At 40.4% G+C, this 23,371-nt stretch overlaps 1 protein-coding gene across 1 annotated transcript; it reads left to right on the plus strand.

The window, feature by feature from the left end:
• Positions 1-74: 74 nt before the first annotated feature.
• Positions 75-23,371, plus strand: pof1b (POF1B actin binding protein). The gene is made up of 13 exons (XM_034890853.1): positions 75-464; positions 3,264-3,341; positions 12,679-12,941; positions 13,779-13,812; positions 14,581-14,661; positions 14,796-14,888; positions 16,462-16,575; positions 17,185-17,337; positions 18,046-18,165; positions 19,329-19,460; positions 20,552-20,625; positions 21,157-21,271; positions 22,782-23,371. Exons 1-13 carry the CDS (start codon positions 75-77, stop codon positions 22,800-22,802), a joined length of 1,668 nt encoding a protein of 555 aa, XP_034746744.1. The 3' UTR covers positions 22,803-23,371.

Raw genomic sequence — 23,371 nt, forward strand, 5'->3', positions numbered from 1 at the left:
GGTTGTTGTTTTTCTCTCTCTCGGTTTTTGTGGGGGGGTCTAGAAGAGCTGATCCACTCCGCCGATCCATCAAGATGTCTTTCCACACGACTCAGAAAAGGACGACGACCTACCAGACCGTGAACGTGGCCTCTCCGGAGCCGGTGGCCAGCACGGTGATCTCCTCCGAGTCGGTATCCCAAATGCCGTACGCGATGAACGGCAACTATGAGACGATGCGGTACCTGGTCCCGGTGCAGCAGGCCGTGCAGCAGCAGTCCTACATCCCAGTGCAGCAGCAGCAGTCCTACATCCCGGTGCAGCAGCAGCAGTCCTACTACGTGATCCAGCAGCCTAACGTCGTGATGCAGCAGCCCATGATGCAGCAGGTGGTGTCCCCGGTGTACCTGCAGAGAATGTCACACCTGAGCGCCAGCAGCCAGGACTCCGCCGACCAGATGTACCATCATCAGGGCACCATGGAGGTGAGCCCCATGTCCAGCTTCTTCTCCTGATGATAATGCGTGTTATCGTCAGCCTTTTATAATAGAGGCTGGAACAAAATGTTACCCTATTCAACACATTTACCTGTGGGTCAAAGTTCATATATTTGGTCAATGGGGTTTAATAAACTTGCATAACAGTGATATTAACTGTGGCAAAGAACGTGGTTTAGAGATAAAAAAACAGCATAGTTTGAGACCCCCCCCCTCAAACTGTGACAGGCCAGTTGGCTTTCTTTTGATTTTTGAATTTGATTGATAAATACTTATTGAATGTACAGATTTCCCTCTTATGCTAAGTTAAAGTATAAAAAACAGTACACAAACATAAGAAAATATACTTAAAATACTCAAAGTATGCAAAAGGCGCCAACAGACTTTAAAGTAGTAATTTGGGACCCCTTTAGGCTTCAGGGCAAGTTGGCCTGTGTCTCAGCTATGGTAAGAAGTAAGTTGGTCAAGTTAGACAAGGAGCTGTAAATATAATAGTAAAACAAAGATCTGTATATTCCGTTTTTCATATTTTCATGTCCCTTTTTCTACTTATATATTCAGTTGCTTGGTGTTTACACGTCTGACCTGCATCAACATGCATTCATACAGTACATTCATAAGCAGCTTGTTTATTGGACAATAATGGTAAGGGGTTGTGAAAGTACAAGACCAGATTCTAGTCTCTGAAACTCTGCTGAGTGGTCTCTTGGTTTAGAGAGAACACATAAATATATAAGCTGAATATGAGCATCAGACTTGATAGTCTTGCTCAGATTTCATAACTGATTCTTGATTTAAGGGCGAAAGCGTGCACACATAAATCATCAACCGATGATCTCACTTGGCTGTTTAACGTCTTTGATGGTTTATTAGTTTCGTCAGTCACGATCAGTTGCCAGAGCAGAAAAGAGGTCAACTGTAGGGTGAAAACTGAGTGAGCCACTTTGCAGCTGTCAGAAGAACATTAGCAGTTTATGCATGTTTCACATATAGCGCTGACTTATTCATTCTGACACCAGGCATTTCATTTTCACAGCTTATGATTAGAGATAAATGAGTGAATATGATGGACAAAAGGCTGAGCTCATGTGGTAATAGGAGCCTTTCAACATGTCACCGTTGGCACATTTGAATACATAAAGGAGAGAATAACATTTCGTAGACAAACCGATTAATTGATTATGATAATAATCGTTAGTTGCAGCCCTAATGCAGTCTCCTTCTTTCTCCCTAAGTTTCCTGTCAACTTTGACTGCTGTCAATAAAAAGCAAATAAAGGCCAAAATTAGTAACAAACCACAGTCATTATCAATAGTTGGGGCTCGCTATCAAACCACAACTCTTTGTAGGTGCTGACTATGATGTGTATATCTGCAGCTGTCAAGTAGGACTAGGCAAAATCTTATATTTCTTACGTTTTGGATATAGCATATGACACAAGTGTTGTCTTTTTCTGGTTTTAAAGGCTGCATTATAGTAAAGTGATGTCTTGCCAGACTGTGTTTGCTGTTTTATTGTTTGTCTTTGCTCACTTTACCATTATATCCCCATTACTGATGAATGTTTTTCAAAAATCCAATTGGGCATATTTTTATGAAAGCAGCATTAGCCAACCCTACAATATTGCTGCAATGTCGATGTATCAATTTGGTCAAAAATATTGATATTGAATGATATTAGATTTTCTACAGCTCTACTGTCAAGTATCATAAGTTGGCATCAAAGGCCTGTTTTCTCATACTTACTCCTATTCTTCAGCTATGGTACTGACACTAAGGTTACCATATTGGCATAGGTATCAACAATGTAATTTACATGAATTTGGTTTTAATATGTGTATTCTCAAGTTTTTGCGATCATTTCCCATCTTGACAGTATACGCTCTAGTCAACATTATCTGAACTCATTCACTGAAGGATTTAGAAACTCTTGCCAATCCTGCCATTTGGCAGTTGAATAACCAATTAATAGAAGCTGTGTCACTGCCAAGTGTGTAACTAATGTGACATCAACAATTGTGCAGTCCTATTGATCAAAGAAAACTGCAGGCCTGAAGAGTTTATCACCTCTTACTTTAATCTCTGGTTTACTCTTCCTCTCCATTGATTTTGTTTTACGTGGCGCCCGTCTAGTTCTGCACCTAATAAAGTCTTCCCTGCTATGATAAATCACCGCTTCCTAAATGCTTTGCCCTTTGCCCTTGGAATGGTTTACACAAAGTCTCTACTGTTGGCTAAAAACTTTTAAAACATATCTTCTCTCCACATCTTTCTTCTCTGTTTCTTTGATACAAATGTTTTTTCTGGTTTGATTTGATCTCTTTCCATTTGATCTATGAATGCAGCAGAATATGTCAGGATTCCTTCTGGATCTACCTTTTGGCTGCTTATTCCAATCATTTACTCATACACGTTCTGCTGTTTGGAGTCAACGCACTCAGAGCTAACTGCCCCTGGTGTGTTTGATAGAGACAAAGTGCCACACCCAATCCGACTCTGCTGAGGTGGCACACCCTGACATTTAAAGAAAAACACATTCTTCTGCATGGCTGCACTGGCTCAGCTTAGTTAGCTTGCATTGATCAGTTCTAATCTATTACTTTTTTAAGGCAGTAAAGAATTGTAAGTTTCTTTAGGGCCAAATCCACATTTTCCTTGTTTTCACTTTAGCATGGTTTTAAAACATAAAGATGATGCCATGTGTTGGGTGTCTAGTGTCTGGGGTTCACTTTCTGTTCAAATCTGACAGTCTCTTGTGATTCTCTCCCTCCTTTCTCTGTTATTTCAGAGCATCAGCAGGAAGTCTTCAGTGTTCAGCCAGTCATCCAGTCCTATCAAGAGCCCTGAGCCAAGTGCTGAGGAGGAGGCAAGGGCACACACACACACACACACACACACACTCCAGTTTTGTATGCATGCATGCACAAAACTGGAAATGGACCTCCCCATGACTGAAATCCTCACATGGCAACCACAGAAGAATGTGTTCTTCACTTAGTGTACATCTACTAAAGCCATTATAAGTCAAATCAATGGCGGCAGTTTGGTTTGTGCCTTGGTTCCAATTCTTCAAATGATTCACAGTTTAAAGTACAACCTTTCTGCCGTTTCTTTAAAATTAAGAACAAAAATAAGAAAGAAAATTGCAGAGATGAGTGTGAAAAGTCCACCTGTTCAGCTGGGGCTCGATTCCCTGCACATGCATGTCTTTTTTGTGCAGCTACGCCCTGCCTTCACATTCACATACTTACAACAGCACTTTGTTCATAATCACAGGACTCTCAACTGTCGCAACACTGACAAACTCTTCAGGGTGGGTATTAGAATAGGGGTGTGTCCAGCTACTTCCCAGAGGCCTTTTACCATGAGTGCGTGCATTCCTTTGATTTCAACCTGTAGCGTCATGTATATATGGCTGTTGTAAAAACTGGGAGGTTACCTGATTAATAGTAGCTTTGACAGCGCTTTGATGCAGTTGGTCTTGTCACCTGAAAGTCATATATCTGTACAAAGTAATCATAATTTTTTTTTTAATTCCTCTGTTGGAGTGACAGTCTTATCTGCAGTCCATTGTTGGTGAGAAAAATATTTGAAATACCTTCTACTCCAGGTGTTCTCCCAAATGAAGCATTTCATTTCATCTCAGTGATAATTTTGGCAGCATAGTTGACACCTCAGGGCTGCAACTAATAATTATTTTCATCATCCATTTGACTCTTAGCTCTTTAACATTTTATACACTCAACAATTAAATGTAGACTATAGAGAAAAACCCCCCAGGTTATATTCCACTGTGAGATTTTTAATCTTTCCCCTAACATCATCTGTGAAGTGTGCGCTGAAGTCACTGCTGCATCCAATCTGTCTTTGGTTCCACTAACTCAACATGTCTTGTCAACTGTATCTTTAGAGATTTTATTGTTTGGAGAGTTACAAAGTCAGTCGAAACTGGTTGTCGGGTAGACTCGTTGACCACACCCCTCTGTGTTTTTTTATTAGAGTGGAGGAGTGTTTCTCTGCCTCGTTGGGATTTGATTTTAGATTTTTACGATTTCTGTTTCTCAATTTTTAAGACAGCAGAAGTTATTTTGAGGGTCCTTTAGTTCCGTGTGACTTCTGTCTTTGGAAACGTCAGATTCTTAAAAAGCACTGAGGAGTTTCGTCCCATGTTTGTAGTAAAAACAGACACACTGGTACATGCATGTTTGAAGCGCTGACAATGTTTTTTTATGTGTGTGCATAGCACAGTGTGCAATTACCTGCATATTTCACTTTTTTACATTTAGTGTTGCTTTAAATATGACCAATGTGTTTTGACTGTAGCTCACGTATTTCATTACTTTGTGGTAATGTCTGAAGTTCTACCAAGTTCTTCCGAGCACTTCTAGTGTGGAATAGAAAGCCTGCAGGAAGACTCAGCTCGTGCCAGTTTCCATTTAATATTACGGCTCTCATTGGCTAACAGCTAGCCAATGAGAGCCTGACTATTGGTATCCTTTATCCAGCACAACTGGGCGAGCTCATGAATAATAACATGACGTCAGACTGACCAGCTTTTGTAATTGGCCTGATTTCTCCGCTTATTTCTTTTAGGTGGCTAGAGCTGACAGAGGGGGTAGCAGTTCATTTTCACATTCACAAAATAGCACACACACATATGGACCTACCATATTTCAAAAAAAGCAAGCGAAAACAGTTTTGTGTGGCAGGGCAACTTCAAAAACAAGGTGGTTTCCTGTGACAGAAAATGTGTAATTTTCAGTAATAATATAAATCCATACCATATACTGTATGTTGTTTTTACTTTGAAAAACACATGCAAAATATCACATTATTGGTAACTGTGTTAACACTTACAGAATGTGGTATTACACTTTGGTCACAGGATGAATTGTCTATTTTTTTTTTTTGACTCCTCAAAGTTGAGTCTTTTGGTGTTTTCTCAACAATGTGACAACTTCATCACATTTTTTTGTAGTTTGAATTAAGCCTCTTATTCATGGTAAGCCTTGATTGGTTAAGCCTTTTGACAACAGTGACTGAAAAATATGATTGTTGCTACACAACATGATTGATTAACACTGAGGATCAGTGACTCACTATCTGAGTGGAAGGTGTGGTAAACCAACAAAGCCAAGAAAACGGCTTTGTGTAATTGATTTGCCTCCGGCTCAAAATCAGGTGTTACTAAGTTCTGATTGGCAACGAAGACCTACAGAGATCAAGATACCACAGAAATAAATAACAAACACTGCAATTAGCTGTGTTATATTTATTACCAGCTAAATCTCTAATGGAAAAAACTCCCTTATGACCGTGGCAGACCAGAGAAGAAAAACACGCAGGACGAGTTTTAAGACTGTAACTTCAGGGGGAAAAATGTAGCTCCCGGTAGTAAAGGGTTTAACTAACTGGATCGTGTCACGCCATAGTCCTAGTTAGTCAGCCAGCCTCCTCAGTGATTGAACGACCAATTCCCCACAGCTCTGCCTGCAGCTGTAAGCTGAGGTTTACAGGTTTGAACAAGCCATAGCCATAACTGTATATGTTAGAATAATCATCACCTGCAGAGGGGTGTTTGAATATTTTTTCTGGGGCAGTTAAATAGGTATTTCACATAATAAAAGGTGGATACCAGGCAAAAGAACTGAGCTTTATTTTATTACTTTTATGGGCCTCCATAAAAGATATAAAACACCACCAACATATAACAACAACATGTCTGCTAAAGCGATTTATACTTTTGTATATTTGTCGACTTCTTCTTTGTCTTGGTTTGGGTTGAGCCCCTTAGTTGATATTTCAGACCTTAGTTTGGGTTTTATCTGGATAGTTTGGTTTCTCTTTCATGATTAGCGGCTGCTCTATTTTAAAGTAGTAAAGTAGTAGTAGTGAAAAGAAGAAAGCTAATGCAACTAAATGATTCAGTTGGTTCAATAAAGGCTACGGTGTTTGCGAAGAGCGTACACGTGAGGAAGTGTCTATCTGCTCAGAAAAATCTTTTTTCTTTTAGAAATCTTTTGTCAGTGTGTAAGTAATCATTTTAGAACAGATCAAAGGTCGAAGCCGCATTGCTCCAACAAAAACACAGAATGAAAGGTGTGAGATTTTTCTTGAGCAGGTTACGGTTCAAGTGTGATTAAGCGAGATTGACAGACCCGCTTGCTAAGGTGAGGATGGAATTTATAATCTGCATCAGAGAGATTAGCTTTAAAGATGATCCTTTGTAAATAGTGCTCTGTGTCTGTGCTCATCTGCTTCTTAAGCTTTTCTCACCACTGCAGGGTTTGTAAAGTATTTAGACTTAATTACAGGACAGGGAAGAAGGGCGTCACATTGTGTGCTGAGGGAAGAACGCTAAACAGTGCGTCATTTTTGAGGTGTCACCCACCCAACTAAATTTACACCTTAGCAGCTGATATATACTGTAGGTTTGCAACCATGTTTTTTTACACAGCCAGCTTGCACCGTGCCATGCTTGTTGGTGGTTTGAGACTTTAAAGAATGAGATAATGTTCTTCTGCTCCACAGTAGTCTCCCTATGCCAGACCTTCCTCCACAACGCTGCGGAGGAGGGTCTGGCTAGTCCACACAGCAAAAACCTGCTCTGGTTTATTGGCTTTTCTTAAAACTAATCAACCAATAGTCTAGCTAGCTGAACGCATTTAGCCTGCAAAGATCTGAGGAGCAGTTAACCACAGTCCTCATAAAGCAACCAGAGTTCACAATTCCATCACAAAGAAAACAGAAGTTAACACCCAGCTGAAACAAGTGAATTTCTGATGGCAACGGAGCAATCCTAGAAGTGGAACGTCGTGGTTATAGACTGCTCAGAGGCAGCCAGATAATTTTAAAGATAGTGCAAAAGTTGCTTGTGAAGAATCTTGTCTACATTTACACACACTCTTGACTTAGCTTACTTAATTGTTTTTATGCAGATTCTTGCATCTGAAAGTCATCTGTATGTTTTTATTTTATTCAATCTGAACGCCATCTGCCCCACAAGCTGCTGCTGTTACACTTTTTTATTTCTTAAGCTGTCAGGCTGGTGCTGTGACTGAGTTTTAGCCTCATGGTGCTTTGTATCTGCACATTATTTGTACGCTTTTGCTTTACTGTTCGTGCTTGGGGAGGTCCCAAAGCAAGGGACTTTCCCCCAGGGGGATCAGTGATTGTGTCGGGTTGAACGCAGAGGTCGATTTAGAGCTTTTAGTTGTCTGACATTTTGACGGACAGGGTCGTAATAATTTCATCATCATTTTTTTTAATTAAGATTTTAGAGATTATTTTTAACATCTTAGGTCTGATTGTAAGTTAGTTAAAATCGCCTTAAAACTGGTGTAGGAAAATCCAACTGTTGATCACCCCTTCAATTATTGCCTACATGCCTGAAGTCCTGAATTCCTCATGTCCCCCAAACAAGGGATCAAATCTGCCAATGCAGTAAGAATACTTTATACTGTTTAGAGTAGAAATCAACACTAGTTTTTGGAAATAATACTGCACCGGCGAATTGAATCTCACACAAACGTGACATGATAAAGAGATGTTTTTGCACTTTGAACTCACACAAAGAGCCTGTGTAGTGGGTGCCTGGATACCTCAGTTGATAGAGCGGGCGCCCACATGTAGAGGTTTAGTCCTTGACGCAGCGGGCCCGGGTTCGGCTAAGACCTGCGGCCCTTTGCTGCATGTCAATCCTCCCTCTCTCGCCTTTCATGTCTTCAGCTGTCCTGTCAAAATTAAGGCTGTAAAGGGCCAACAAGTTACCATTAAAAAAAAAAAAAGAGCATGTATAGTCAAGTGACTCTTCTCTCTCCATTATTAACCTTTAGTGTTACTCACAGTCCTGAGAGCCCACACACGCAAGCACACGCACAAATGTATGACATGGTGAAGAGGTGACGATGTATTGGATTACTGGTCTTTTAGGACGCTCCTTTCACACCCTGTAGATGTGAAACAAGATCAGCAAAGACTTTGTGATTTTTGTTTGCATTTGAAACAGGAAGGTGCTGCTTTTTTAGCCTCCAAGAACACCTGACATTTAATTTCATTTGCAGGAAGTTTGACCTCTAGACAAAAGGGAAAGAAAGTAAGTAAAAAGGTTATCTGGACCTCTCACTGTAGTCCATCAACTTGTTGATGTCAGATAGAAGGGGGAGCCTAAAACACTATATAAATAACTATACACTATAGAAACTAGAGTTAATTATCAAAGGAAAACAAATGGAAACTGCTTATTACTGCTTAAACTGCTTAAGTTTCCAGAGCCTCAAATTGTGTTTTTATATGACAGTCCAAATTCCAAAAGGGTTATTTTTTACAACGATATAAAACAAAGAAAATCAGCAACATCTCACATCTGAAAAGTTGTTAGACAGTTATGTCAGTTTCTGCTTCCAATAGTACATTATTTAAACCATGAATGAATTATCAAAATGGTTGTCTATTAATGTTGTGAAAATTAAGAGATTATTGACATAGTGTCTCCTCTTACTTTCCTAACCCAAATGTAAGAAAACTTGTTACAATTACAAGTCAATTTAGTGGCATCTAAAATAAAGTTTATTTTTTATATTGAGGTACCTTGAAACTGTAAGGTAATGTTTTGATAATTGTTTTATCCATGGCTGCTCTGTTCTTTATGCAGATATCAGCTCTTACACACACACACACACACTTTAACACACACACACACACACACACCTCAGCTAACCCACTAACCTCTCATCATCATAATATTGCTGTTTTTCTCCCACACATTCTTCACAGCAGTATGAGCTCAGTTCCGCAGTGGATGCATGGAATTTAGCATCTGAAGGTTAGCTGCTTCCGAAACTCTGTCAGAGTCCAACTGACACTAAATAAATACATTTCAGTTTCACTCGTACAGTTCTAGAGCTTCTGTGTCCTTCAAGCCAACAAACCCACGGACAGTTTTTCAAGCTGCTTTAGTTGGGTTGTAAACATGTTATTACAATTTCCTTCCTGAGGTTTTTCTTATGAATTATAGAACACACCTCTTCAAAATACTGTTTTCTTTTGTTAATATTCTAAGTAGTTTTTTTTTTTATCCAAAATGAGGGTTGAAAACAGTGGATGTCGTAAACTGTACAGATTGTAAAGGCCCTTGGAGGCAAATGTGTGATTTGGGGCATTATAGGACGTTTGAATCAATACCTGAAATACAAAGTAATTTCATTGCATTAAATGGACTAGATCAGTAATTCGTAGGAGGAACTCAGAAAACTGTACATTTAAATTACCCAAATTCCAACTTCCAATACAGTTTTGAAAGGATGGGATGAATGTCATTAAAGTAAACAACGTCTCATTGTCAGGGTGGATATCTCCCAGTATGTCTGGTGCTAATGAGCTGATTGTCCTCGAACCGTCCGTCTTCACTCTCCCCTTGCAGGAATGACAGGCATGTTACCATAGCAGCCACAGCCCTGCAGCGCTGAGACACACCCACCTCTATACAAACACATACCAAACACTTCTTTTCCTTACTGTGTTACGGCTTACTTGTTCGTTGTTTGCAACACATCTCCAACAACAACATTGCAGTAATAATAGCCCCAGAAGTGCCAAGTGTTGGTCCTGCTGTGACCTTTGAGCTCTGGAGGATCATAAACCAAACACCCAGTTTTACATTTACTGCAGCCAGACAGCGTTTGGCTTAACAACTTCACACGGTCAGATACCAGACTGGTGTGTCAGTTCAGTCACTTGCATTAGCCAAGCTCTTATTCTGTGAGACATTGAGAGATCTAGATCTCTTTTGATAAAGCAACAAATCCACAGGTGCTGAGTTTAGTTTTCCTCAGATCTTTCACGTGTTTAGCCACCTCCCTGCCTATGTTGTTCCTCCCTTCAGATTCTTGACAAAAATACTGAAGCTCAACTGCCGTGCCAGTGTTTTTTTTCAAAATAAAATCTTTCTCTTATTGGTTCTGTTACATGGGTGGTGGCTACAGGAAGTTACTCAGTAACACTTTGAAACAGAGACAGGAAATTTAGGCCTCTGGAGTCTTTCTTTTCCTTATACTCTAAACTATCAGCTTATCTGGACTTATGCAATCAGATGCAGCAATCCTACATAGGACGCTTTTGAATATCTAATTTAATTTCTTTTACATTTTACCTACAAGTATTTGTCCCCCTCATGCTAATGTGGCTAATCAAATATTAGAAAAACGTCTCACTTCGGGCCTCTAAGATGACCACTGAATGTCAACAGAAGCTTAACATGACATTGGAGCGCTGCAGGGCTCCATGCAGGCATGGTGGCCCTCCAATGGCACAATGGTGTAAACTTATCTTTCCCGGTGGCTCATGTGGAATCTGGCTGGACCGCTCTGCACAGCCCCAGTTTGGATATTTAAGAAGGCATGACATCATCGTTTGTCTTTTGTTAGGGGTTAATCAAGATTAAAAAAATAAATAAGCCAAGTCACATCTCAGTAGTGAAGAAAAAGGGAATGGAAATCCCTCCATTTCTTCCTTCCTTTGTTTCCATAGGAAAGTAACTAATCTTTTAAAATACAACATTTGATCTGAAGGGAACTGAGCTAGCTGGCTCAAAGCTCACTTTGTTTCAGGATTTTTGCAAAGCAACATTTAAACCCCAAAGTGCTGCTGTAAGTAAACAATGAAATAGAGTTACAAGCCTACTGGCTAAATCTGTTAGCAGTTGTTGAGCTCGCTAAATTAAGAGAAGCATGGGCATGTGACATCATGAAGTACAAAGTGACATGAAATGAAAATGTCATTAAGGAAAAAATTACAGTAGGGAGCTAACATTTCTATAATGCTTTAATCATGATTTCAAATAACAATGCAGCCAGCTCTGATTCTTAATATAGTGCTGGACCTGTAATAGTTCAATATTTCCGTTACATCTCTTAAACATTGAGATTTTTGCTGGGCTTAATGCTAGAATTAAAGAGTCACACTCCCTATGTTAAGGCAGATGCATGCTAGCACACAGAAGCAGCCCCATGTAGCGTTTTTTTCTGATGTGCAGATTTGACATATGAAGGGCTCTAATCATGGACACAAAGCAACTAATTACTAAGCCTGTACACCCACCCTAATGATATATTGCATTTGGACAGGTAGGGTGAGGGTCCTGTGAGGGCCTTGGTGCCGTTGCAAGAAAAATAGCTACATCCTTGGATTAAGTTTGTATCCTTAATATGGGAGGATTAAATTAGGCTAAAAGTAATAAACAGGCCCGCAAAAAACCCAACCAACCATTCTTTTCCAAAAAAAAACAAGTGTCAAACTTAACTCATCATTCTGTCTCAGACCTAATCACAGAGGTTGTCTTGTTGCTACAAGATAGTACTGAAGGCTTGGTGGGTGTAACTGAGAAGAAATCACTGTCACAAAGTGGATCACAAGAGCCAAAAATAGAAGAACAGAGGTTGATTTAAGACAAGGCAAACATTGTAAATACTGTTGGTGAGGGCCACCAGCAAACAAAGAATGTGTGTTTGCAGAGAAGGAAAGTGCTTTCTGTGTGAAGAGTACTCACAGCAGGCAGCTCAGCGTGGCGTTAGATAACAGGTTACGCAACAACAGTTTGACTCGACTCTGTTGCCACATGTAGATAAAAGACGGTGATGGGTGTGTTTGGCTTAGATCATGCGTAGGTGCAGCGTGGACTGCCGGATAGCAGGTGGAGTTCCTGGGATCTCAGGTTTTATCAATGAGGAACCACTAAATCTGCTCCTCAGATGATCTTTTGAAGAATGATCCGTGTTCGCAGCTTTTTGACAGAATGCTGAGGAGGGGGTTAACTTAACATTTTCATACACACACTGTTTTGGCACAACATAGTGTAGAGATCACTGGGTGAAGTGTTGACTTGTGCACCATTACGTCAATATGATCTCATCTGTTAATATGTCACTATCAAGCTGGTGATCTTTGTCACTGTTGTTTTATGCCTTTTCCAAACTTTTAGGATTGTATGCGGCAGACACGGGGAACACTATTATTAAATGTATTAATGTATAACAGTTAGCAATGCATGTGTCGTGTCATGACAGAAACTTGCTGTATATACAGTTTATAAGGATGAAAAAATAAAAACGTAAAGCAGAAATGTACTTACTTATATCAGTCAGGCACAAAAGAGAAACATGTAAAGACCCATTGGTTAAAAATCTGTCTCTGCCCTGTTCCTCCAGGAGGAGGAGGAGGAGGAGGAGGAGGAGGAGGAAGAACAGGTGGAGGTGGAAGAGGTGGAGATTGTCAACGTCATACAGCAGAAGCAGCAGCCGCTGAGTGTAGAGAAGATCTTCAGGAAGGAGGTGAAGACCGAGCTGAGAGAAATTCCCGAGCCGACCAAGTTGGACACGCGTTACTTTGGTGAGCTGCTGGCCGATGTCTACCGGAAGAACTGTGACATCCACTCCTGCATCTCCGAGCATGTGTCCAAAATCCGTGGACAGTAAGTGTATTTATCTGTCCACAGCAGGGTACACAGAATTTAAATATTTTAACTTAAATTATGTCCCAGTCAGGCAAAATGAAAATAAAGAAAACAAATTGATATTTTTATAGATGTCATGTGGAGTTACAAATTAATTTGGAGGGTTGGCCACACCACAAATACTAACGTCAAACATTTATAAGATAGCTTCTGCTGAGGGAGGTAATTTTTCCACTCTATACGCCTGTACATCCTTCAGACGTTTCCACTGAAGTCTGTCATAATTCACAGAACTGCAAAGGTGAGATTCAGTTCAAAGAGCTGGACATATTAACATCAACATCAGAGAGGAACAATTAATACTTTTAGTTGATACTTTCTCAGCTTCCACAGGAGGAAGTCCAACACTACAGGGTAGTGTGCACCATTTTGTAAGCACTGTGAATAAACAGAACAAAGCAAAACTAAATCAAGATGACTGCAAAGCTGGTCAATCAATTACAACAACGTCTATTTCAAACTAACTGTACATAGATATTGTGAGGGATAATAATGATGGGGTTGATTTTGTTGGATTCTTTTTCTTGGTCTTATTTGCTGAAATACAGCAAGGGGAATATTTCTTTTTGGACTTAATTAAGTTTGCTATGTGTCACAATTTGGACTACAGGAGTTTGTAAAACGATAATAAGAGCATATCAGCATAACACAATTCTTTTTTTACATACTGTACTTACTCCCAACCCCACTTTAATGTCTTACTAACTGATGATGGGAATCCACTTATCGCACACACACACACACACACACACACACACTTTTGTCCTCATTGTTTGTCTTTCCTCTCTGTTACAGGAATCACCTGCTGGATCACAGCAATGACTACAAGGTGAAAAATGAACACATCACACACATCTGATAAATGAATCTGAACAGAGCTCAGCAGACATACCTTCATCTGTGGTCAAAGTCCATTTAGAGCCTGTATTTAAACTATCTTTTGAAGAATATGAGATTAACACATGTAGAAACAAGCAGAGGTTATATCGGTCATGATGAAAAATGTAAAACATTCAGCTAGCTTTGGTTTAAAAACCAGAATTTCACAAATGATATTTTCTAACATTTGTTTCAGTTGTTTGATTCTTCACTTGAAAATATCCAGTCAGTACTTTTCTTTGTGTACTGTATGTTCTTTTATTTCCGTAATTCAACCTGTTCCAACTCTTGGCGGCCCGCCAGCTGGCCTGGTCGACACTCTTAGAGGCTGTAGCAGGCTGAGTTTTTCTAAGGAATCCTTTGGTACCAACAATGCCATGCGAGTATGTTGGGTAGGGGTCTAATAATGCTCCAGAGTTGGGCTAAATTTTGGCAAGGGACAAACTGGCATGACCATTTTTAAAGGGGTCACTTTACCTCTCATGCCCACTTTGAGAAAAAGATTTGTTTTAATGCAACTGATGCATTTTATTATGCAGTACAAATGTGTTATTTTAATAGATGTTAAGGGACCAAACACTTTCTCAAAAATATGACAAATCTGTGTCATAAAATTTTAAAGGGAGAGTATTTTCTTCATCCTTTATTTTCCAAGCAACAGTTTTATTCACTTTTTTCTATTGTGATTGTGTGTGTGTGTGTGTGTGTGTTTGTTTAGGTGGATAGAGAGGAGGTGGAGGCTTTGCTTCCCAAAGGAGCCACTGAACTGACCAAACAACAAATCCGCTACCTGCTGCAAGTGAGTGAAATATTTATCATTATTCCAATAAAAGGACACTAAAAACAAACTTCCCAATCGGCCAGAATATGACACACTGTGACGGTGCACATCACATGTGTTAATTATTCTTTCTGTGTGTGTTTCTCTGTCAGACCCGCCTCACTGCAGATAAGAGCATGCGCCTGCTGCTGTCCACCTTCAGCAGTCTGAGAGAGGAGCTCCTCCACATGTCTGAGGACCTGCGGGTAAGGTCTAGTTTTTTCACCATTGCTCAGATTTAAAAACCTCCTCCCTCCATTGTGTGGGACAACCGCTGACTCTGTGATTGCATCTTTAAAAAGAAGCCAGTTGGACTTCATGGTGGCAGTAGAAAATAAACAAATGCGTCAGCATCATCAAACAGCATAGATCCACTGAAACTGGTTGCCTGAATTTATTACATGACAAGTGCCACAAAGATAACAAAACAAATTATATAATATTTAAGCATTGGTGGAATAACTATTCAAATCATTTACTCAAAGTAGGAAAGTCACAAGTAAAGATTTGACATGTTAAAAATGAAAAAGTAAAAGTATCTTATTAGTCCGGGCTAGAAGAGCTTTACAGCAGTTTGGGTCCGGCACAGCACATTATAAGAGCCTGCAAACAATTATGTGAACTTATTGAGTGCTTTAGACCAGAGGTCTTCAATGTTTTTAAGACCAAGGACCCCTTCACTTAAGAGACAGAACAGGGACCCCCTACTACACATATTGGGGTGGCAGTAGCTCAGTCCATAGGGAGTTGGGTTGGGAACCGGAGGGTCACTGGTTCAATCCCCGTATGGACCCAAAAAGTTGGGAGCGTGGATTGGTGGCTGGAGAGATGCCAGTTCACCTCCTGGGCACTGCCAGGTGCCCTTGAGCAAGGCACCGTACCCCCCCGACCGCTCAGGGCGCTGGTTCAGCTGGCAGCCCGCTCACTCTGACATCTCTCCATGTATAGTGCATGTATAGGTCCTGAGCATGTGTGTGTATTTCAGGCCTGTGTGTGAGTACTAACAAAAGTGTGTACACAGAGTGTAGTGCAGTAATTTCCCCATTGGGGACTAATAAACAAATTATCTTATCTTATCTTATTGTATAAAATGAAGTTGCATATTAAACTGGGCCTACAATAACATGTGGGGCGGTATCAAGCCTTTATACGTACCTTTGTTGGATAGACTACCACGCTATTATAGCTTAATAATTGTGGGCATGATTTTAGAAATGTTAATGTTATTTATGTTAATGTAAGTATAAATGATAAACATACATTTGACAGTGATTCCTTAGGATTAACTATAAACAATAGTTTATAGTGCCATATGGATGGCCTTAGTGACTACCTTGACTGTAGGCCAGTAAGCAGTGGGGGCTTATATTTGCTAATAAAAGGTTGAATTTATGTTAAGACTTTTCAAGTTCTTGAAAACCTTTCAAAAATGAACAATAATTTGGAGGCCTCCTGCAATAACTCTGAAGACCCCCTAGGGGCCCCGGACCCCCTATTGCACATCACTGCTTTAGATGATAGGCAGGTTATTACTGCCAGTGTTAATGCGGTGTGGTGGAGTCAGTATCTCTGCGTGCCTGCATTTCTAAACAGATGCAATTAGCATGAAAAACAGGTTCTGTTGTTACTCTCATTTTATAAAAGAAAAAGAGACAAACACAAGAAAATAACACAGGTTTCAAATCCCTCCACCCGCCCCAGAGAAAACACTAAACTTTAAAAATCATGCTACTGTATTGCAGTTCAAATGAAGATATGACTGTCTTTCTGTGGTCACAGCGTCTGGAGAGTGACAAGGAGTCTTTGGAGAGAGATCTGAGTTTCAAAGCAGACCAGGCTCGGCAGTATGACTGCCTCCTGGAGGCCGTCCGAGAAAACAACAGACAGCTCCAGGTACAGTACACCCGTGTGTGTGTGTGTGCGTGTGTGTGTGTTTGTTTACAGTAAAGTTAATGATCAGGGTGTTGATGTCCTCACTGAAGGTGTATTTACTTGTATTAAAATACACCAGGATGCCCTGCATGCCCTGGTGTCTGTAGAAAGTTAGTTTAACAAAGACAATAGACACAAAACTGAAAAGTAATCATTGTATTCTTTGTATCTTATTAACTATAATATGCATATGCAGAGAGCTGCGTGTGTGAGCACATGTTGGGGTTTAAATATTAGAAACACCAAAGGATGTACATAAATTATCATTCCTGTGAGTTGGGATGACTTTTTACTCACCAAGATCTGGGAATGCGGCTATAACAAAGTCGAATGGGAGGACAACGCAAGCAGTCAGATTATTTGACCCATTTTATTTGGAGCTTGTGCACCTGAAATGTTGGAAATAATCCCTCATTGCACAGGAAATGTTTCTGTATGTCTGGATCTTCACAACACACAGTTTGGGTCATAATTTCACGGTTTTTCATCGGTTTTCTCTTCCAAATAAATTTGGCTAACCTGGTTGTTTCTGACTTCCCGCGTGTGTGTGTGTGTCCCCTCCCTCTCCAGATTTCTTTGAAGGAAAGCAGCAGCGCCCAGCGTTCCCTGGAGAGCCAGCTTCTGAGCTCCCGAAGCAGCGACTCGAGCCGCGACTTCAGGATCAAAGAGATGGAGGGGAGGATGAGAGCAGTGGAGAAGGAGAATGAGATACTCCGACAGAAGGTAACATGCCACCTGTCTGACCCTCCCAGTATGCTGCTCAATTATCTTAAAAAAAAAAAAAAAAGTGGTTGACAGGTTACCTGTGATAGAGGACACAAAGTGTTCTGGTGCACTGAGCTGTTTAGAAGTTTAGAAGTTTGCCAACTGTCTGAGTTCTGACAGACTCTTGATAACGCGGCTTAAAGGATTAATGCTTCTGTGCAGAAGTTTGGCTGCTCCTTTGTTGCTGGACACTTTGAAATGCCAGAGAGAACCTGTATAGACAGACGCTTCAGTGTCGCACAAACACTGTTGTCACGCGAGTGCGCCGCTGACATGACGTATGCGGTCTAGATGAGGTGTTAGACTTCGTAGAACAGTGAGTAAAACAATACTTGCATAATCTGTGGGTTTAGAAAAAAAAGATGCAGGCAGCCTGCGTTTGAAACCGTTGGCTCTTCAATCTGTGACTGCGGTTGCATTTCAGTTTTAGAAGCCAGCTTTTTTTTCTTCATGACAAAAATCAATCAAACAGAAGTTATTACATAATAGCTAGTTAAAATGATTCATTTTCCATGTGCAAAACTTTTGCACAAAGACCGTTTGAGACAGTTAAATGTTGATAAGGCAATCCAAATAATTGATATAAAAACTTTAATGCATGAAATGTTATCTCTGCAACAGGGATGATGACTCACTTTTTTCTTTCCCTCCTTACTTGTCCTTCAGCTGGCAGGTCAGGGCAGCAGCACCAGCCTGCACATCAAGACGGAAGAGTTGTCACGTCAGTACAAAGATCAGCTCAACTCTTTGAGAGAAGAAAAAGACCAGGAGATTCAGAGGCTGCGGGTGAGAATCTGACCATTAAATGGGTTGGGAAACTGATGTATTCAACAAACTGTTTGGTCTACCGCGCCTTCATCAGGGCGGGATGAAGGCCAGCCTTATCCTGTCTTCATCACCCTGATGAGGGCCGGATATACTGTGTGTATATATACACACACACACACGCACACACACATACACACGTACACACACAAGGAAGACAGCCGTGACCTCTGTGGTAATGAAGTCCTTTGAACGCCTTGTGCTTTCACACTTCAAAGACATTACTGCCTCCCTCCTGGACCCCCTGCAGTTTGCCTACAGAGCCAATAGGTCTCTAGATGATGTAGGCAACTTGGCCCTCCACTACATCCTCCAGCACCTGGACTCAACAGGAACCTATGCCAGGATCTTGTTTGTGGACTTCAGCGCTGCATTCAAGACCATTATCCCGACTCTGCTCCCAGCTTGGTGTATCTGACTCCACCTGTAGGTGGATCACTGACTTCCTGTCTGACAGGAAGCAGCACGTGAATCTGGGGGAACACGTCTCCAACTCACAGACCATCAGCGCAAGATCCCCTCAGGGCTGTGCTCTGCTCTTCTCCCTGTACACCAACAGTTGCACCGCCAGTCACCAGTCTGTCAAACTTGAAGTTTGAGGACGAAACGTCCCTCAACAAACTCCTCTCCGATGCAGACCCCGGCCACAAACTCTTTGAGTCATTCCCTTCTGGCAGGAGGCTGAGGTCCATCAGGACCAGACCTTACGCCATATGAACTTTATGGCGTAAGGTCTTTTTTCCCCTCCACCACTAGCCTTAATCAACAAGGCCCGGAACATAACCCTGACTCTGCCCACACTCCACCTCTGAATCCTCATGCCACTGTACCTACTCTGCTGTACCATTCCATTTTACTCGTTTTATTTTATTTGTGTCTTTATTCATACATACTGTGAATATGTTTGTACTTATATTGTTTATATTCTTCTTATTCTTCTTATATTTAGAGAATGTGTGACATGCACTAACAACACCAAGACAAATTCTTTGAATATGTAAAAAAAAACGTACTTGGCAATAAAACCCTTTCGGATTCTGATTTTGCAGAACAGATGTGGTAAGAAGTTACTTAGGCTCTCTTTTTACTCATTTGACCCTTGTCTCTCTCCATCCTCCCTCCAGAACCAGATAACAACGATCAGGACGGAGGTCACCACCGAGAACTCGTCCTCAGACCAGAGCCTCCAGCTGAAAATCGCAGAGCTGCTCACCACTTTGCAGCAGCGGCAGACCACCATCACCCGACAGGAGGAGGTCTGTAACATACAGAAACACACCGACAGCTACTGTTCCTCAGGGAGACAAACAGGTTCTCTGTGATGCTCATTAAATGTAGTTTTGTGAGGACTGGCTGATCTCATCAGCACCTGGACTTTAAATAAAGCAAACAGTTTTTTGGAGGGGGGAATTTGAAAAAAGTTTTATACATTTGTTTCATTTATTTTAATCCTACAGCAAGCAAATCTAGTTTGCATGTTTCACCTTTTAAAAACAAATCTGGTATGCATATTTCTTGGCAACCAGTTTCACTGTCATTACATAGTATTGCACTGTAAGTGCAGATTAATTTCATAAGTCTACACTGACTGGAAAATACAGACTTGATTCCCATGGTGATGGATTACAATAATCAAGCAATTTCCAAGAGTTTGTCAATTTAATGATGTATGGAAATGAATGGAACCCAATGGATTTAGATGCGTGATTTATAGTAGATGGGTTGATACATGTTAAACCTCTGGTCTTTTAATGTTTGTTGTTGCAGAAAATAGTGCGCAACTTACCTATAATTAAGTGCCAGCTGGGAATTGTGATTTGTTTACAGAGAAAGAAACACACACACACAAGGCTTCTGAGCGGATTAATTTTTTATTTACTTTTCACCTTTCAGGTCCGACTGCATTCTTTGTTTTTGTGCAGCACCAACTGAAGCAGGCTGTTAGTAAATTCAAACTCAGGAATGCCATGTCTCTCCCACTCTCTCACACACACACACCTTTTTTGAATTAAATAAAAAAAGCCAAAATTCTCAAACGTCAAAACAACAGCAAAATGAATGACCAAAATAAAATAAAATTAAGGCAACTATCATTTTAATTGGTAATAATCAGATTTTTAGACTTTTGACTTAATAAAGGGGACTACAAATCTGACTGGTCAATGCCAACTTTTGGTACTTGACTGTTTTTGATATTCGAGAGACGCAAAGAAATAAATGCAGATATATTATTTTGGTGAACAATAATATACATTACCCACTGTGTTCTTATGAAACACACTAGTTGTAACAGGGATGACCTGTAGGTGTTCACCTGCTAACTCTGCTGAGCTTGTGTGTCCTTCAGGAGATCAAGAGGCTGATGCAGGAGAAGAGTGACAGCTCCAAGAACCAAGTCACCAAGACCATCATCACAAAGAGGTATAATGTCACACCAATTTATCTGCGATCACTGATCTATTTTTAATGCAGTAATGCAAAATATTTGAAGGTCTCAGCTTCTCAAATGTAAGAATTAACATTTTGTCCATGTCTTACATTATAGTTAACTGAATATATTTTGGTTTTGGACAGTTGGTGTAACAAAAGAAGAAGTTTAAAGGCTTAAAGTAGCATATTTAGTGATAACTTGGCAAAGCAACAATTGTTTGAAACATACAAATCAATAGGAGAGAAGTGGATTATGCACTTTGAGTGGGTACATCTTAACATTATTTTCCACTATTGATTACACAGAAGAGAAAGTTATTATACAAGTGATTGTTTGATAGTGAAACAATGGAGCTGGTAGATGGTAAAAATTAGTCAACCTATGGTCCAGGAGAAGAATACAAATAAGGGAAAAATATCAGCCTCCATATGTTGAAAAAACAAATTATTATCTTACTCTGCAGTGTTAAACCATCCATCCAATCTGTTCAAGCAATAATACGTGTGTATATGTGTGTGTAGGTACAGGAACCAGTACCCTCTCCTTGGTCTGTTGAGCGACGACTACAATGCCACCTCGCCCATCAAAGAAGCCAAGACCATTGTCATCGAGAAGTCTGGGGAGATGTACAAGCAGGTAAAAACGGGAGGGAGGGGGAATGGATAAGATCATATTTGCCACCTACTATTTCTCAACATACTGCATGGTAAAATGTTATCAACAAGCACCAGAGTGAGCGGTTTACTAGTCAGGAGTGTCAGGAGTCTTGCTTATTAATAATGTTTGGTTTAATGAAAAAGCAGACATTCAGCACCGCCGCTGTAGGAGAGAAGTTTGATAATGAGCAAAATCATTCTGAGAAACCTGCTGGCATTGAGACACCATGTTAAATTGTGCCTCTGCCAACAGACCACGTTCACCAAGTCTCACCACATTCTACACTGACATAATGAAATGTGGGACACAGGTCCGAGTGAGAGTGAGCGGTTTATACTCTAGAACAGAGATCTTCAACAGGGGGTTGGTGCCTTCCAAAACAACTTTATATGTTTCTAATAACTGAATATCCAATAATTAATGAATTCATTACATCTATATAGCGCTTTATCATTGACACTCAAAGCGCTTCGGTGGGAGGACAACTCTCTCACACATCAGCTTGGTAGAGAGGGAGGGGGACATATTTTTAGTTGTGGTGAAAACCAGAATACCCGGAGAAAACCCACACAGACAACATGCAAACAGGACGACCAGGGTTCAAACCCAGTACTGTCTTGCTGTGAAGCCACAGTGCTAGAATAATTGTGATATGAGTAAAAACTGTTGTTTATTATTAGGTAAGGGACAACATTTTTCTAATCATCCAATTTGTGATCAGTTAAAGTAGAGCCACCTCACAGTACAAAGGTGCTGCAGCAGGGTCTTAGGTGGAAGCTTCCAATTGAATGCTTTTAAGTCTGTATTTTGTGTCAAATTATTCAGAGTTATCTGTGTAATATCCGAGATAAATAAAAAAAGTGCAACATACAGTCTTTGTGTTGCATTTATGGTGAGTGAGAAATGTTGGATATATTTATTTACTTTACTAATACATACATGTGAGATGCATGCAGGTTATCTTGCCAGCCTGTTCTTCTCAAAAGTACGAATTCCAAAAGGCAGAAGTTCACCACTACACCAGGTTTTAAATAGGATCAAAGTCATACATGTTTACTTCCAGGTTAGTTTCTCCATGTACTCTAAAAACAAAGTACATTTATTGTGTTAGCAAGTTATAATTTTTCTGGCTAGAAATGTATTTTAATCGTATTTAGAACATGGGAAAGTGGCGCACTTCAGCCTCTTGTGGCTATAATTAATTAGAAATGGGTTTTATAAAATAAAAAATCCAGATGAAATAAGGGAGCTTAGAAAGATTATCATGAAATAAAATTGTTCACCTGTTTATAAGTCAAAAACACAGGAGAGACAACAATTGAGATCAGACTTAGAAAATTAATTTTCTACACAGAATGTTTTCCCCCTCACTTGCCTTTCAGGGCTTCTGTAGTCCCAACATCCAGACACCTTCATACTTCTTTTTTTAAAACGGACTAAACATTTGTGCAATATGTAACAACTGAACTTGTGTTTTATTTTGAAACAGGAAATCATTACAACCCCTTAAAAGACACACTGCTTCTCTCCGACAGGAATGATTGAACATAGAGAAGACCCAGACGTCACCCCCCCTTCCACTCTGCATGCTCCTCCCCCCCCTCCCCTTCCGCTTCCCTCCCTCATCCTCAGGGCTCCTAGGCTTGGTGATGGTTGAAATTGCCCCCCTCCCCCCTGCCCCATATTTGGGATTGTTTGTTCAAATCTTTGGTTTGACCAAATTGGGCTGGTACCTGCTTTATTTAGGCTTAATATGACAAGGAAACAAATCTATGCTACAGCCAGTAGGTGGTGCAATGAATCATGACAACTGGGAACTGGTTAAGATTTGAACAGAAGACAGTTTTGTAAAAAAAAAAAATCTGAGCTGGGATGATTTACTAATTGGCAAGAACAGCTACTTCCTCTAATCTGAATGTTTAAGTTAAAAACATGTCAGACCACAGTTAACCAAGTATGTCTCGAACTGGCCGTTGATTGGCTGCCCTCCATACTGCCCGCAGTAGTTGAAACTAAAGGTCATGTGGAAATGATAAAAATACAAAATGTACAGAGCCCCTGAGGTGACATGGAGGGGGG

This window comes from Etheostoma cragini, chromosome 13 (genome assembly GCF_013103735.1).
Source record: "Etheostoma cragini isolate CJK2018 chromosome 13, CSU_Ecrag_1.0, whole genome shotgun sequence".
NCBI lineage: Eukaryota > Metazoa > Chordata > Actinopteri > Perciformes > Percidae > Etheostoma > Etheostoma cragini.